Raw genomic sequence first — 17695 nt, forward strand, 5'->3', positions numbered from 1 at the left:
CTTTCCTAGAGCCCCGATGACTGTCTGCCTCCTAACCCTTAAAATTCCCTTACACCCCTCCCTTTAGGGAGAAGGTGCTTTTAGAACCCCCCTTCTCTGTTCTCTGGCCATTGCATAAAAGCCTGTCTTGCTTGCACCAAACTCAGTTTCATCATCGGCCACTCGAACTTGAGCAGGAAAGAAGACCTTGAATAGCCAGGGGGACTCGGGTTCAGCTAGGGCCCCAAGAGGAGAGGTTTGTGTGTAATTCAGTCGCAAGAGCATGGATTCTACAGCCAAACTTCCTGGGTGCTGTCCTCCGCTCCATCACTCCCAGGCTGTAGAACCGTTCTCAGACTTGTTGGTCTTAGGATGACTTTATCCTCTTAAAAACTGAAGATTCCCAAGAGCTTTTGTTTATGTAAATTATATATATTGATATTTACTATATTAGAAACTAAAACAGAAAAATTTAAATATTAATCTATTAATAGCAACCATAAACCTATTACATGTTAACATAATTCAGTTTTCATGAAAAATTAACTATATTTTCCAAAACAAAAATGTAATGAGAAGGATGCATTGTTTTACATTTTTGCAAGTCTCTTTAACAGAATATAGCTGGATTCTCATATTCGTGTCTGCATTCAGTCTGTTGCAAAATGTTGCTGTAAATCCAGCCTCACAGATATGTTGTTAAAAAAGGGAGGAATATTTCAAAACCCTTTTCCAACAGCTGTGGATATTTTTGATACTACACCAAACCTTGATACACAGTAGTTTCTAAAAGATTAGTCACAATGTGGAATCCAAAACTGTATCAGTGAACTTTTTGCAACCTGTTACATTTGAATCCATTGCTTTTTTTTTTTGCATTTGAAATGGATTATTTGGAGAATATTGGTTCACTGCATAATGCAGATCTTCCTAATGTTGGCACACTACAATATACAATTTTGATACATAATAGAAATTTATTAATATCCATCTAAAAGATTTTGAGAATGTCAAGTTCACTGTGGCACACATAAGTTTTCCAAAATTCAAAATTTCACTTGAGAACTCAAATTTCATCACAGACAACAAAAACTGTAGTTGCTTTTCCTGAAGTGAGGCTCACTTCATTTATTTTTGAGACAGTGTTTGCCAAACATCCAAGTCTGAGTAATCATAGCTTGTTCAAGTAAAGATGTTATTCTGTGAAAAAGGGGCTAGTTCATCTCACGACTCAAAAAGCCGCACAAGCGCCCTTCCCCAGGTCAATCACTACTCCAGGATGCGGCCAAGTGCTCTATGGGTATTTCCCACTTTACCTCAAACATATTAAGTATGTAAACTCAAGGGTTGAGATTTAATACAATTAATTGGTTTTAACGCTTCATCACGGACAGTTTTTGTGTTTTTTCAAGCCAGGAGTATATGGGGGTGACGGACACAATGACTGCCAGCCCAGTGTGGTGCCATCGCCTTGGATTTGTGCTAAGGCACCAACACTTTTACCCCCACTGCTTTGGCATCAGTGCCAGTGTCAACGCAGTGGAAGAGGCGAATAACATCATGGCACAGCATTATTATGAAAATAGTTTTGACCTCACAAACCCCCGGAAAGGGTCTTGGGGACCCTTAGGGGTTCACAGACCACAGTGTCAGAACCATCACTGTAGAGTAAGTTACCTACCTTCTCTGGCTTTCAGTTTCCTTATTTATAAAACAGAACTAATAATGCTACAGCTACCTCATAGGGTTGTTGTGAAAGCTAAATGATTTAAAACATGTAAAGCACTTAGAATAGTCCCTGGCACATTGTGTTATACAAGCATTTGCTAATATTATAATCATATATGCAATGCCATTAAATGTTCTTCCAAAATAAATTTATTGATAGTGTATTATTCCATAATAATGTAACGTAATTGTTGGATATTACGTTGTTTTCATTTTTTCATCACCCTTGTACATGTCTTTGGCACATCACCGATTATTTAGAGTAAGTTCCTGAAGTGGAATTGCCCAGAGTACACACATTTTTCACAGTACTGTTGAAAAGCATACATGGAGTATTAATGTGGGAGATCTGAAAAGAGAGAGGTCCATGGGCCAAGTGAGTATTTGACTCCAGCAGGGAGCATTTCTTAAGGTGGTGCCGTTGAGTACAAAAGATTATGAACTGTGATGATCATCTCTGAATTGGAAGAGGCCAAGGTGTTGGCTGAGTCATCCTCATGAACACTGAAGTCACCCAGTTGGTATGCAGAGAACCAGAGACTGGGACACAGGTCCCATCATGACTTGATGGGTAGACTTCGCCAGAACATGATTTTGCTGGGGAACTACACGCAAGCCCAGGAAAGCCAAAGTGACCAATATCTTTATAACCAACACCTATAAAAGATTCCCAAGCCCTAGATGATGAGACATTTCTTTCAAGTAATATTTGATTCAAAACAAAACCAGTCTCCCCCTAAAATTTAGACACAAGCATTTACAAATTCATTATTCAGAAATGGAACTCATCCAATATGAATATAAGGTAAGTACAAAGTAGGTTTTCTAGCTTCATTTGGTGGAAGCTTGTTTAGATGCAGGCTTTAAGGTCTGACTTCAGGATACTGGAAATGAAACTCATGGAATCTTGGCCCAGGCAGAAGTAGTAGTATAGTGAGGGCTTCCCTGGTGGCGCAGTGGTTGAGAATCCACCTGCCAATGCAGGGGACACGGGTTCAAGTCCTGGTCTGGGAAGATCCCACACGCTGCGAAGAAACTAAGCCCGTGCACCATAACTACTGAGCCTGCGCTCTAGAGACCGCGAGCCACAACTACTGAGCCCGTGTGCCTAGAGCCCGGGTTCCGCAACAAGAGAAGCCACCGCAATGAGAAGCCCGCCCACCACAACGAAGAGTAGCCCCCGCTCACTGCAACTAGAGAAAGCCCGCGTGCAGCAACAAAGACCCAAAACAAGCAGCCAAAAAAAAAAAAAGAAAAGTAGTACAGTGAAAGGAGGGTTTTTTTCAATAAACAATGCCGTAACAAATGGTTTTCCATATTAAAAAACTGAAATTGGATCCCTTTCTCAGTGTACACAGAAATCAATTCTAGATGGAATAAGAATTTCTATATGAAAGGCAAAACCACAGAACTTTCAAAAGAAAACAGAATTATTTTTCTGACCTAGAAAAGAGTGTGCTGGATGCAGAAACACTAACCTTGAAAGAAAAGATTGAGAAATTTGACATTAAATTTAAGAATTTTGGTTACTAAAGGATACCTTTAAAAAAAGTGAAAAGAGCGGGCTTCCCTGGTGGTGCAGTGGTTGAGAGTCCGCCTGCCGATGCAGGGGACACGGGTTCGTGCCCTGGTCCGGGAAGATCCCACATGCCGCAGAGCGGCTGGGCCCGTGAGCCATGGCCGCTGAGCCTGCACGTCCGGAGCCTGTGCTCCGCAACGGGAGGGGCCGCAGCAGTGAGCGGCCCGCGTACTGCAAAAAAAAAAAAAAAAAAAAAAAAGTGAAAAGAGGGCTTCCCTGGTGGCGCAGTGGTAAGAATCTACATGCTAACGCACAGGACACAGGTTCGAGCCCTGGTCCAGGAAGATCTCACATGCCGTGGAGCAACTAAGCCCATGAGCCACAACTACTGAGCCTGCGCGCCTAGAGCCCGTGCTCCGCAACAAGAGAAGCCACTGCAATGAGAAGCCCGTGCACCACAACGAAGAGTAGCCCCCACTCGCTGCAACTAGAGAAAGCCCGCGTGCAGCAACGAAGACCCAACACAGCCAAATATAAAAAAAAAAAAGAGACCATGAGTTATCATTTTATCCTCACCAGTTTGGACGAAATTAAGAACTTTTAATGATCCCTAGGGCTGAAAAGGATGTGGTCAGTAGGAACTCTTATACTGCAGGAAGGAGTGCAAATTCATACAACCACTTCGAAAAACAATTCAGCATTATCCTGTAAAGTATCCTAAAGAAACTCCTGTACAGGTGCCTCCAGAGAGGTGTACGAAAAATTCCATTGTGATCCTGTTGGTAATAGAAAAATAACTGGAAGCAATGCCAGATCCATCCACAGGAAAATGGAGCGATTATAGAATATTCACATGATATATATACAACCATGAAATATGAACAAGCAGCAGCTATGTGCAGCAACTCTGATGAACCTCAGAAACAAAACATTTGTTTAAAAAGTGAGTCCTGGGGGCTTCCCTAGTGGCGCAGTGGTTGAGAGTCCGCCTGCCGATGCAGGGGACACGGGTTCGTGCCCCGGACCAGGAAGATCCCACATGCTGCGGAGCAGCTGGGCCCGTGAGCCATGGCCGCTGAGTCTGCGTGTCCGGAGCCTGTGCTCCGCAATGGGAGAGGCCACAACAGTGAGAGGCCCGCGTACCGCAAGAAAAAAAAAAAAAAAAAAAGTGAGTCCTGGAAGTCTCACAGTATAAAACTATTTTTTAATTTTTTTTGGCCATGCCACTCAGCTTGTGGGATCTCAGTTCCCCGATGAGGGATTGAACCCGGGGCCCCAGCTGTGAAAGCGCCGAGTCCTAACCACTGGACCACCAGAGAATTCCCTAAAACTATTTTTTATAAAGCTCAAACACATACAAAACTAAACATTCTCGTCAGAAATCTTTATGTATATGAGAAAACTGTGAAGGGGAAAAAATAATAAATGTGAAATTCAAGATAACAGTTATGTCTGAGGAGGCTGTAAAGAGGTGGGTTCAAGAAGGCATAGGTGAGGGAAGAGATATGGGGACACATGTATATGTAAAACTTATTCACTCTGTTATAAAGCAGAAACTAACACACTATTGTAAAGCAATTATACTCCAATAAAGATGTTTAAAAAAAAAAAGGCATAGGTATGTGACAAGGTGTTAGGAATATTCCAGCTCTTACATTGAGTGGTTTCAGATATGTCAGTTTTCTTACACGTCACAATTTATATATAGGTTAAGTATTTTATGTGTAAAATATTATTTACCTCTTCAAATATAATAAACAAAGGGGGAGATTATGTGAATTGTGCATTCTAGTCCATGCCCCACAAAAAACCTTCCTCTAAATTTGGTGCTCCAAGGAGACACATCATGTTTCTCCTTCACAGATCCCACCTTGTGAAAGTCAGGCCTCAAAGATCCCTGACCTTTGGTGTTCTGACTGTTGCCGACTTTTCCACCTCCATCTCCTGTCACTTGCCCAACCGGTCTTTGAGTGACAAAGTGCCTCCGCGCCATCAGCACACGCTGTTCCTGCAGACTGGAAGCATCCCTATCTCTTGCTCGCTGGCTGATGAGGGCTCAAACATTGCCTCCAGGAGCCTTCCCAGAGGCTGCAAGGGTTTGGCGCTCTCTCCTCATCATTTCCACAGTGCCTGTTCAGGCCTCTCTTTGCACACTTATTAGACGCAGGTAACTGCTCATTTACAGGCTGGCCCTTCCGGTTTATACACATGGGGAAGGAGCTGGAGAGATAACAGGTGATACAGCAAAAAAGGCCAGAGGCCAGTACTGTTTTCTGTTCCCCTCTGTGGCTCTCAGCAAAGTTTTTCCTAAGGAAGGATTGTCGGGGTGGAGATGGGTGGAAGGGGAATGGTCACACTCAAAGCTACTGCTGTTTGAAGCAAAAAAGAAAAAAAGTTGCCAAGCTTTATTTAGGTTGCAGTGGTCACAGACAACGCATCTAACTCTATATCCCACCCCACCCTACTCGGCCCCCTGCACAGGCTCAGCTCCCTTTTCCCTCCAGTCTCACTTCTTGTCCTCCTCCTTCTTGTCCTTCTTGCCATCCTTGGTGGCCTGGGAAGCCAGGGAGCCCATGGCATTTCGAATGGCCTCATTGTTGGGATCCACACCTGGAAGGTTCTCCAGGACACTCTGAAGGAACTCGGGGTCCTGCATCACATCATAATCATCCTCCTCCTGAAAAGGGGCTGTGTCAGCTCAGGGCAGCGGGGGCAGGCTGGCCGGGAAGTAAGCAGGTGCAGGAGACGGGAGCGCACCTGACTGGGGGTGGAGGGCACCTCTGGCCAAGGACAGGAAGGAGGATTTGGGAAGATACCCAGCGCCTATACACAGTATGAACTCAAACATTTATTTTCATTTAGTTTTTCGGCCCCACTGGCGTGGCTTGCGAGACCTTAGTTCCCCGACCAGGGATCAAACCCAGGCCCCTGGCAGTGAAAGTGCCAAGTCCTAACCACTGGACCACCAGAGAATTCCCCCAAACATTTATTACTGACCGATTAGAGGAGAAGCCTGAGAACTCTGCTTTCTGAGCTCAAAGGATAAAAACAGATGCCATCACCTTTAGGTTTCCTGCTGTCAGACACCCACTCTCCCCCCTTTCTTTTTCCTGGACCCTTTCTTCACCCTCCTGGGAAGATGATAGCACTGAGAATTGTCCAGACTGCTCCCACCAGCAAGGAAGGAAAATTACAAAATACTAGGACACCTCTCCAACTCTGGCCACTAGCATTCTTGCCTTAGCAAGGTTGACATACAAGGAATGTACATCCATGTGTTTCTTTCCTTCTGCTCCTGCAAGAGCTCATCTATGAAACCCCAAGAGAGGAATAGTCCCAGGCCCAGTGGGCTGAGGATCTGAACACAAGGGGGTTTTAAGCCCGATGGGGCAGGGAGTTATTGCTGGCCCTTACCTTGGCGGGCTCAGATGTGTCCATGGCTGAACTGGCATCAATGTCAGCTGATTCTGCCTGGCCAAATTCTGAGGAAAAGAGGTCAGTCCGTTCAGTTTCATGTCCTCACCCAATGTCTCCGCCTCAGCACAACCACCCAGGTTCTGGCTCACCTGCGCCCTGGAGGGACATCTGCATGGCATATGCAATCTGCTCTTCCTCGGTCATACTACTTAGGTCGGGGAGCCCCGTGCGGCCAAACTCCTGCTGGCTGATGGTCATCTTCAGCAGGGCATCATCCGAGTCTGGGAAAAGGGAGAGAGTGGCGGGGTGGAACCATGCCATATTCCACAAAGACCCACCCCCAAGCCCACGCGTTCCCACACTGCCAGACCCCCCACCCCCATCTACATCAGGCCTCCACTGAGCACCCCGCAGTCCCGGGACTTCAGATTCCACCTCTTTCACCTTCAGTCCCAGTCGTAGCAATTCCGGCCTCAGCGGCAGAGGCGGCAGCTGCCCGCCGCGCCTCCTCCTCCTGCCGCTGCCGCTGCTCCTCCATAGAAACACGAAGGGCCTGGCCAAGGGCAAGGGAAGTCAGACATCCAGCCCCGGGCACCAGGGCAGGCAGCTGGGGAAGGCAGCTGAGGGGTGGGAACAGACCGTAAAGGGGGAGCTTCTGGTTTATACACATGGGGAAGGGGCTGGAGAGATAACAGGTGATATAGCAAAAAAGGACGGACTTGGGAGAAACCTGGGGTTTAACGGGGAGAAGTGAACAAGAGAGAGTCTGACATTGGTATCCCTAGAGATCAGACAGAACTGTGGGGAAGAGGGACCAAGAGGGGGTCTGGGAAAACGAGCAAGGGTATTAGGACTGTCTAGCCCTAGAGAAGCTATGTGCCGTGTGGACCAGTAGAGGAGGACAAGGAAGGTCCCCTGAGGTCAACGTTTGCTCACCAAGGCCAGCTCAGGATCAGCACTGGGATCCACTCCAAATTCAAAGTCACTGGCACCAAGACCCAGCATGGCACCGCCTTCCCCAGCCAGAATTGGAGAACTGATGAGGGCATCAGCCAAGCTGGGCCCAGGAGGCACTGTCACCAGATGAGAACCGGTTCCATCTTTGCCATTCAGTGTGTTTACAAAGGCGGTCAGCTTTTCTGTGTTCACCTCCTGGGGAGGGAAGAACATAGGAGGCTCTCCTTCTCGCCCTGCCCCCCATTCTCTGCCATGTCAGCTCCTGTCTGTAGCTACTCTCCCACATGCAGACACTCCTCTGGGTAAGGACTGTTCTCTGTTTACAACCACAGCAGTGAATGCCCCCCGAATGGTCCTTACTCACCTCTTCCCCAAAATTGATAATGTCAACATTTACTTTCTCCTTCTTGAGGCGTTTAGCCAGTTTCACCAGCTGGGAAGAAGGGGAGAGAAATAAGGAAATCTATTCCATACCATGATGGGAGATGACACACCTCACAAAAGCATACAGGAATTGGTAGACCTCTCCAAGGTCCCCCAACAGAAACACTGAATTCTGCACCTCCTCCTTTCCCCAAAGTGATGAACCCAATGCCTCTCTGGCTCTCCTAAGGGCCAACAGACCCCATTCCCAAACATGTGGTGCCCAAATTCCCCAGTTATCACTTGGACTCACATCCTTCTCATTGTCCTCCACGGGGCTTCCCACAAAGGCAATGATTCGCATCTTGTGATTCTTGCCCTGTCGGTGCTTCAGGGCCAGCTTGAAAAGGAAGAGGAAGTTCCTGGAGTCAGCCAGAGGAATCACCCAGCTCTTTCCTGTTACTCTGCTGTTTTTCTATGGCTTCTGTGTACCTCGAGTCTACCATCATGCTCACACCAGGTCTAAACCCCCTCCTACACCCTTCCCTTCTTGCTGTGCCTCTCCGTGGATAAGGAAGAGGGGTTAATTCTCAATTCTAGGGATGTTTCCCTTCATGATCTTCACCGATCCTGGGATTCATCCCATCATATCCTTTCTACTCCTTTCTCTAGGTCACCTCTCCTCCCTTGCGCTGGTTCTAGCTCAAGAGTCCAGGGGAAAAATGAACAAGGGTGGAGGCAGAAGCCCAGAGCAAGGAGGAACCACCAAAGGGATCCAAAAGGACTCACATGGGCCACGCGGATGCCAGTGCAGAAGGTGATCTTGCCTTTGGGTTGGACAGTGTGGAGCTTAGACAGGATGCGGCCGGTGTCAGGGGTGAGTGTGGTCAGCACTTCACAGTCACTGGGATGTGGGGAAAGCACCTTCTGTGATTTCAGGTCAGGACAAGTGCCTCCAAACTGTGTTTGGCTAATCTTTTCTTTGGGGACCTTGATAATAACTGTAATCTCTATTTTTCTTAATCAAATATCTAGTGTTTAGAGAGTGGATCTTATAAGTTCTCATCACAAGGAAAAAAATTTGTTAACTACGTGAGACATGGGTATTAATTAAACTTACTGTGGTGATCATTTTGCAATATACACATTTATCAAATCATTATCTTGTACACCTTAAACTTCATGTCAATTACATCTCAATAAAACTAGAGAAAAACATCTAGTGTTTAGACATGAAACACAGAAAATAAGAAGTGGTTGATTTTGTGAGAAACTTGCCCTCTTCCTCCCAATATTTCCCCCAACCTCTCTCATGTCATCTTGCTCTCGGAGCCCTGGGAATCCTCTACAATATCTGGATGCGCCTTCTTATCTCTCCTACCCTCTCCATTTCTAGACCCATTTTCTAGCTAATAACATGTATATCGGGATGGGTGGTCACTCATTTGAGGATTATCAGTTCCTAAAACAAATCACTTTTGGGGTAATAGGCTGTGTGATGTACGCCCTGGGGCTCTGACCCAAAACCGCTTTTTACTGCCTTTAAAATACACTGTGGGAACTTCCTTGGCGGTCCAGTGGTTAAGACTCCACACTTCCACTAGAAGGGGCAGGGGCTTGATCCCTGGTCAGGGAACTAAGATCCCACATGCCGCACAGTGCATCCAGAAAAAAGAAAAAATACACTGTGAAATTTTACCCCGGGAGATTTAGCTTCATAACTGTATTAAATTCAGGTTAATATTAAAAACAAGTTGCTGTTTATATTTATACTGAACAGTGAAGAAGGTAGTCTAGGAAGTTCTCATGGAAGCCTCATGGAATCTACAAAAGGGTAACAACCTGGGCACCACAGTGGGTCACATATAGAAAACACCCCCGCCTCCCCCAAACCCCTCCTGCTCTGCCCCACGTACTTGGCCAGTGTGATGAGGCCCACGTTGTTCTCAGGGTTACTACGGGTCTTGGAGTGACAGACTATGTTGACGGCATCCTGCTGGGCCTGTAGCCGGGTGGGTAGGAAGTCCCCGTTCCGCATATACTCGCTGTTGTCCACGCTGTCAGATTAGGGTGAAGGAGGAGAGAGAAGACATACCGCAGGATCTGAGACATCCTCTCCAGTTCCAGGGACCCCCACCTCCTTCAACAACTCTCCCGTGAGGGGCACTGTGGTGTATGGCAGCGGCTCTCAGTCTTTGCGGAACAGAGAATCACCTGCAACCTTTTTTCTTTTTCTTTTCTCTTTATGCAGATGACCAAGCCTTCTTCTAGACTTACTGCCTCAAAATAACCAAGGAGGAAAAACTTTTTAAGTCTCCACAAGTGATAATGTAAGTACCCAAGGCTGTGAGCTACTAATGTACCACAACCACCTTCTTATAAGGTGCATTAAGCATTATTAATCATGGTTATGGAGGAACATGTTGTCTGCTACTAAAATAGGAGTATTCCAAAGGCAGGCAATGAAGAGGGCAACTTAAAAATATTTGTAAAATACTTGTAAAATAATACACACTTGGCAGCACTGAGTGCAGGAAGGCACAATGTAATTATCTGGTTAAATGTTTAACAGCTTTGGCAGCTGGACTGAACTGCAAAAATGAGGTTTCAGGGCTTCCCTGGTGGCACAGTGGTTGAGAGTCCACCTGCCGATGCAGGGGACACGGGTTCGTGCCCCGGTCTGGGAAGATCCCACATGCCGCAGAGCAGCTGGGCCCGTGAGCCATGGCCGCTGAGCCTGCGTGTCCGGAGCCTGTGCTCCACAACAGGAGAGGCCACAACAGTGAGAGGCCCGCGTACCGCAAAAAAGAAAATAATAATAAAATAAAAATAAAATAAAAGTGACGAAGAGAGGTAATTAAGAAGCTACTGGAAAAAAAAAAAAAAAAAAGAAGCTACTGGAAGACAAGTAGAAAGGGAGGGAAGGGCAGTGTTCAGGTACAGGCTCAAATCTCCACTCTGCTACTTACTAGTTCTGTGATCCTGAGGAAGCTACTTAATTTCTCTAAGATCCAGTTACCTCATCTGAAAAATGGGTTTTATTATACCTACACTCACAGGGTTGCTATGAGGATTAAATGCATGGAAAGCACTTAGCACAGTGCCTAACAGTAAGCATGAAACACAGATTAGTTCTTATAGTGGAAATTCAATCTATATAAAGGAGGTCAAGGGCAGACTCTACTGACCATGCATTACATTTTTTTGTCCCTGATACACCGTTTCCAATTACTTTCCCAGCAGGGAAGTAACTGCCTTTCTAGCTTCAAATACAGCAGGTGAGTCCAAATATAAAAACAATGGAAGCTTTGAGGATCATCCAGATGGAATAGCTAAGTATAAAGACTGTGGGGGGCTTCCCTGGTGGTGCAGTGGTTAAGAATCTGCCTGCCAATGCAGGGGACATGGTGGGTTCGAGCCCTGGTCTGGGAAGATCCCACATGCCGCGGAGCAACTAAGCCCGTGAGCCATAACTACTGAGCCTGCGCGTCTGGAACCTGTGCTCCGCAACGGGAGAGGCCGCGACAGTGAGAGGCCCGCGCACTGCAATGAAGAGTGGCCCCCCCGCTCGCCACAACTGGAGAAAGCCCTTGCACAGAAACGAAGACCCAACACAAACAAAAATAAATAAATAAAATAAAATAAAAAATAAAGACTGTGGGCAAGACCAGCGGATGGATGAGGGCTGGAAGGAAGGTGTCAGAGGAAGGGGGGCCTGAGAGGGAGGGAGAACTCACAGTGCAGAACATGGCGGTAGTTCTCACACTGTCATGCGTGCATCAGAACCACTTGGAGGGTGATGGTGGTGCTGGCACTGTTAAAAACACAGATGCCTTCACAACTATGTATGCATCTCCAAAAAGTGTACTGTTTAGTTTTCCCAGTGTTGAACTTTATATGAATGTAATAATATATGTATTTCCTGTGACTACTTTTGTGCAATGGTGTGTTATTTTTCCCAACAAAAATTCATATCAGGGCTTCCCTGGTGGCGCAGTGGTTCAGAGTCCGCCTGCTGATGGAGGGGACATGGGTTCGTGCCCCGGTCCGGGAAGTTCCCACATGCCATGGAGCGGCTGGGCCCATGAGCCATGGCCACTGAGCCTGCGCGTCTGGAGCCTGTGCTCCGCAACGGGAGAGGCCACAAGAGTGAGAGGCCCACGTATCGCCAAAAAAAAAAAAAAAAAAAAAAATTCATATCAAAAAGGGCTTATGATATTATTCAGCTATTCCATAAAGCCTTCATTTAAAAAAAGGAATACAGATGCCTAAACTTCCCTGGCTGGGTGTCTGATTCAGAAGATTGAGAGTAGAGTCAAATATACACAATTTTTTAATAAGCTCCTCCAGTGAATTCTGATGCACAGCAAAGCATGAGAAAAGGAGTGGCTCTCACCGTTATTCTAAGGCCGGGCTAGTACAATAGGCCACCAATACGTCTCTCTGGACCTAATCTTTCCTCCTATACGTCAAGCCAGATCAATATTCTTAAATTCCATTTTGTATACAGCTGTGCCTCGACCAACCTCAGAACTTTTTCGGTAGTCCTGTACTGAAGGGTACAGGATGGAACTCAACCTCCTCAGCCTGACATTTGTGGTCTTCTACCTGGTTGTATCTACCTTTCTCTAAAAAAAGGAACTACCTTAAACCAACAACCTAATAATAAAGTCATACTAGTCTATTTCCTACTTCCTAAACATGCCTTGATAATTTACACTTCAGCAGCTTTCTTTATGCCCTTCTCCCTACTCGTAATGGCCTCTCCTTAACATTTGTCTAAGTCCCTTCAAGACCCTTCTTAAATTCTTTCTTGAGGACTCAAGTACCATGGCAACTAATAGATGTACAGTGCTGTACAGTTTACAGACCACCACGACCTACATTTTGCCTACTTGTGCTACAAGTAGATGTTACTATTATAGTCCCATTTTATAGATAAAGTGAGAGATTTACTATATTCTCAAGAACATGCAACTGGTAAGTACTAAAAACACAGGTTTTTGGATTCCAAATCCTGTCCTCTTTCTACTCTTAACATGCTCTCTCCCACAGGCTGCCATATTTAGCAAACGAAAATATAGGACTCCCAGTTAAATTTGAATTTCAGATGAACAGTAACTTTTTAGTACAAGTATGCCCCACACGATATTTGTGACACACTTATAGCCACTTCTTGATATTAAAAACTATTGTTTATGTGAAATTCAAATTTAACTGGGCATCCAACATGTTATCTGGCAACGCTATCCTCCCAGCAAAAAGAAAACTCCTAGGTGTCTGTTCCATGCAGTTGGAGATTTGTGTGTTTGTGTACTATTCTGTTTTCATTCTATGCTCACACTTAGAAGAAACTCTTGAAACCTTGCAAAAGTTTGGTCCTCAGCTTCTAATCTGACTCCCAATAGCTACTCAGCCATGTCTGAGACTGATGAAGAGAGCTAGCTCACTGGATAAGAGCCTCTGCGTCAGATAATCCTGGGTTTAAACCTTGGCTTCACCACTTAATTAGCTGTGTGACTTTGTATAAGTCATTTAAAATTGCCGAGACTCGGTATCCTCATCTGCAAAAGGGAGGGATGTTTACCTTGAAGTACTGCGAGGTTTAATGCAGATAAAGTAAATTAAATGTCTGACACTTAGAAAGCAAGCTATAAAGAGTACCTCTGAAGATGATACAGGGAAAGGTAATGGAGTTAGAGACGAGTGAATGGGGCGGGGAAGGGATTTATCATCTCTCTTTCTAACATCCATCATTCTGAGAAGAAGAGAGAAGGGCAGAAGACTATCACGATGAGTCCGAGAAGGAGGACTCTGGCTAAAGACAGGCCTGAGCTGGGCTAGAGAAGACGAAGCTGGAATAGAGAAAGGCAGCAGGGCCGATCAATGACTGTCCGCGGATTGAGGGTTAAGGGGAGTACCCCGGGCCTGTCCTCCGGGAACTACCTCCGGGGCCCCGGGATGACTCAGGGAGTCGATGGGGCTCCTTCCCTCCCGGCCCAAGGCCTCATCTCGCCCATCAGGCGCGCTCACCCACCCGAGGTCCGCCCGGCCTCCGAGCTACACGCGCCCCCGACCCAGTCCCGCTCCCCACGGGGGCCCGAGGTAGCGCCTCACCAAACCATAGTGCTTTCCAACACCATCTTGCCGCCTTCCTGCCTCCCCGACCGGTTCTCCTGGACCACCTAACAACAACTCCTCCAATTGGCCCAGCGCTCATCACCAATCACTGATCTCAGCTCCGCCAGCTGGTTCCGCCTCCATCCTCCACGTTGCGTTCTGGGAGTTGTAGGCGCCGCCAAAATAAAAGAGACGTTTGGGGCGGGTGGGTGTTGGGGGAGAGGCGAGATAACGTGAAAAAGAGGGTCCCACCTCCACCTGCCCTGCCGTTCAGGTTTTCTGGTGGGGTTCCCTGCCGACAGGATCTAAGAGAAGCTGTGGAGGAACCTTTGAAAGTTCTGTGGCTACGTCTGTTCCAGCATCAGCATTTTTAAAAAGTGGTGGGATGACTAGTGACTTTCCAGCTCACTCTGTTCCCCATGGCACTTTGTTCATCAAACTACTAAGCCCTTATGCCCCTGAATTGCATTTGCTTGTGTATCTATCTTTCCCACTGCATTAAGGCAGGAAAGGTGGCAATCTCTGCTATCCCTGAGTCCACTACATAGCCTGACACATGGTAGGGATGCAGAAAAAGTTTGACGAATCAGTAATTTTAACTAATGTCCCAAAGAATGGGAGACAACCTAGTCAACCGTTTTGGTTTCTTAATCAAGAATTACATTAAAAAATGCCTTGGCTGGGAATTTCCTGCAGTGGTTAGGACTCTGCGCTTCCACTGCAGCGGGCACAGGTTCCATCCCTGGTCAGGGAAGTAAGATCCCACATGCCACTGCGCGGCCAAAAATAAACAAATAAATGCCTTGGCCTACCTTCCCCTACACACACACACACACACACACACACACACCCACCCACCAAAGTAAAACCGGAAATTCCAGGTCTCTATCTTGAAGGAAGCGGGGAAAGGAGCGGGGGACCAAGGCATGACTACAGAGATGGTAGATAGTAGATGGAGATGGCAAGTGTGTTGTAGATATTACCTAAATGTTGGTAAAGTTTTAACGGATATGTTCAAAAGTTATTGGTAACCATCACAGCTGGTAGGAGTTAAATCTCTGTATCACTAGAGAAAAAAAAAAAAACCAAAACCTGTCACTGTAACCATAGACAGGATAGTAGACAGCAAAGGGAAGTAAAATAAGAAAGCACAGAAAAAAAATTAGTGACAAGTTCAAACATAAACAAAATATTTTAAAAACAAGACAAGAATTACATTTTTTTGAAAAGGAGCTACACGATGTAGAGAACTTGGAAGGGAACATAATAAAGTCTGCCCTTGTGGAGCTTGTATTCTATGGGGAAGGCAGATAATAAACCAATAAGTAAATATATTGTCAAATGATAAAACTAGGATGGATGTGTTTTCTTTTTTATATAAACAGAATATTAGGGAAGACTTACAGTTGAAAAGAGACCTGAAGGATACCTGGGGGAAAGAGAAAGTGCAAATGCCCTGAGGCAAGAGTGTACTTAAGACCATGAAGGCTGGAGTAGAGGGAGAGAGAGAGAAGAAATGAGGCCAGAGAGGCAAAGGGAGTGGAAAGGTTGAATCATGGACAGTCGCAAAGATTATTTTAAGGACTCTGAGATAGGAGCTGTTGGAAATTTTCAGAAGAGGATCACTCTGGCTGCTGCATTGAGAACAGACTGTGGGGGGAAAAGAACAGGATATAGACCAGTTAGCAGACTACTTCAGTGATCAGGTATGCTGGTGGCTTATTGTAGGGTGGTAACAAGAAGTGAAAATAGTGACATATGGATGGATTTTGAGTATGTCATACGATACAAAACTTAGAAAATTTGCCAGTGGATTTGTTGGAGGATGTAAGAAATGGGAATGTTAAGGAAAACACTAGAGTTGATTCTAAGCAACTACAAGAATGGAGGCACTATTTCTGAAGATGGGCTAGGAGGGGCAGGAACCAAAAATTTAGCTTTGGACACGTTAGATTTAAGATGCCTATTAGACACCTAAATGGAGATGTCAAGTAAGTGGGTAGATATATGAGTTTGCAGTTCAGAAAAACGATCTGGGCTGGAGATAGAAATTTGGAAGTTTTTAGCTAATCATGAGGTGACAGGGGTGTTTGACAAATTATACAGGGCCTTTAAAACTTTAAAACATTACCTAGGGAGTGAATGTAGACTAAAAGAAGGGGGCCTATGGTTGAGCCCTGGACATTTCAACATTTAGAGGTTAGAGAGGAAAGGAGGAACCAGAAAAGAGGATGGAGATGGAGCAGTGTAGCACCTTGGTAAGGACAACCGGGAGAAAACACATAGTATCCCAGAAGCTAAATGAGGAAAAGTATTTCAAAGAGCAATAAACTGTCAGATGCTGCTGACATGTCAAGTAAGATGAGGACTGATATATTTAGCAACACTGAGGTCATCAGCGACCTTAATAAAAGATGTTTCAGTTGGGTGGTCAGGGTAAAAACTTGGAGTGAGTACAAGAGAGATTGGGGTCAAAAAAAACTATCTGTAAAAATTCACTTCGGGACTTCCCTGGTGGTCCAGTGGTTAGGACTCTGCACTTTCACTGCCGAGGGCACGGGTTCGATCCCTGGTCAGGGAAATAAGATCCCACAAGCCGCACAGCGTAGCCAAAAAAAATTCATTTGTAAGACAATTGGCTAACATTGACCACTGCCTGGGTATTATTAAGGAATTATCAATTTTTAAAGGCATGATAATGTTGTTATGTTTAAAAAGAGCCCTTATCTCTTGAGTTATATATATTGAGGTATTTATGCATGAACGGATATGATGTCTGCGATTTAACTTAATCCTTTGGAGGTGCAGAGAGAAAGGAGGGGTGGGGTAGAAAGTATACATAAAACAGATTGGCCTTGTGTTGACAATTATTGAAGCTGGGTGATGCATACATGTCAGTTTCCTATACTCTACTTTTGGTTTGGAAATTTCCATAATAAAATTTTTTGTAAAAAGAAGGAGAAATTAGAAATAACTCATGCTTTTTAATGAACTTTTAAGAAGTAATTTTACAGGAGATGATATTGAACTGTTTTTTGTGTCTTTGAAAAACTAAAGAATGAACAGCTTTTTTTTTTCTTTAAAAACAACACGCCCCTTTATTTATTTTTTTTGGCTGTGCCATGCAGCTTGCGATATCTTAGTTTCCCAAAAAGGGATCAAACCCGGGCCCCCTGCAGTGGAAGCAGAGTCTTAAACCTGGACCACCAGGGAATTCCCAGGAATGAAGAGGATAATCTGAAATCTATTTTAACTGGCTAGTCTTTGTTTAAAGAGTGAATGAGACTCCAACTGCGGTAAATAACTTTCAGAATAGCTGAGATTGACATGCTTAAAACATTAGACCAGGATTTCCAGCTTTATAATCCTATGGTTTTGATTTCCCTCATTTTTGCAACGGGCCCTACTTGCATCTGAATACAGATGGCAGGGTACAGCTGCAGAATAAGTGGTAGCTGCTACCCACCACTAGAGGGACCCTCTGACCATCTAGTGCACCCACTCAGCAGCTGCCTGAGTATGTTGAAGTGTGACGAGGTATGCAAAAGCTTTTAAGTTTCATTAGGTCCCATTGGTTTATTTTTGTTTTTATTTCCATTTCTCTAGGTGGTG

The 17695-nt window shown here is 45.3% G+C and overlaps 1 protein-coding gene across 5 annotated transcripts; it reads right to left on the minus strand.

Moving 5' to 3' along the window:
- Window positions 1-4483: 4483 nt before the first annotated feature.
- PSMD4 (proteasome 26S subunit, non-ATPase 4) lies at window positions 4484-14295 on the minus strand. 5 transcript variants are annotated; one of them, XM_029228177.1, is made up of 11 exons: window positions 14081-14142; window positions 10178-10239; window positions 9880-10020; window positions 8753-8867; window positions 8277-8363; window positions 7965-8033; window positions 7580-7795; window positions 7079-7196; window positions 6793-6924; window positions 6641-6708; window positions 4484-5903 (listed from the first exon to the last, which is right to left on the minus strand). In XM_029228177.1, exons 3-11 carry the CDS (start codon window positions 9999-10001, stop codon window positions 5733-5735), a joined length of 1098 nt encoding a protein of 365 aa, XP_029084010.1. In that variant the 5' UTR covers window positions 10002-10020; window positions 10178-10239; window positions 14081-14142; the 3' UTR covers window positions 4484-5732. The 5 variants fall into 5 exon arrangements, with proteins under 5 accessions (XP_029084010.1, XP_029084007.1, XP_029084009.1 ...); XM_029228174.1 differs by lacking the exon at window positions 10178-10239 and having other exon boundaries at window positions 14081-14295; XM_029228176.1 differs by having other exon boundaries at window positions 9880-10243; window positions 14081-14121.
- Between the last annotated feature and the right edge of the window lie 3400 nt (window positions 14296-17695).

Source organism: Monodon monoceros, unplaced genomic scaffold (assembly GCF_005190385.1).
Source record: "Monodon monoceros isolate NGI ecotype Baffin Bay Population unplaced genomic scaffold, NGI_Narwhal_1 Super_Scaffold_18, whole genome shotgun sequence".
Taxonomy (NCBI): domain Eukaryota; kingdom Metazoa; phylum Chordata; class Mammalia; order Artiodactyla; family Monodontidae; genus Monodon; species Monodon monoceros.

Bases quoted from the DNA above. Each gene is read 5' to 3' on its own strand.
- PSMD4 (XM_029228174.1), bottom strand. From the start codon at position 14,106: ATGGTGTTGGAAAGCACTATGGTTTG. The intron at 8,034-8,276 runs GTGAGTCCAAGT...CCTTCTTCCCAG, and splicing joins TGGAGGACAATGAGAAGGAT to CTGGTGAAACTGGCTAAACG. The intron at 5,904-6,640 runs GTAAGGGCCAGC...GCCCCTTTTCAG, and splicing joins ACACATCTGAGCCCGCCAAG to GAGGAGGATGATTATGATGT.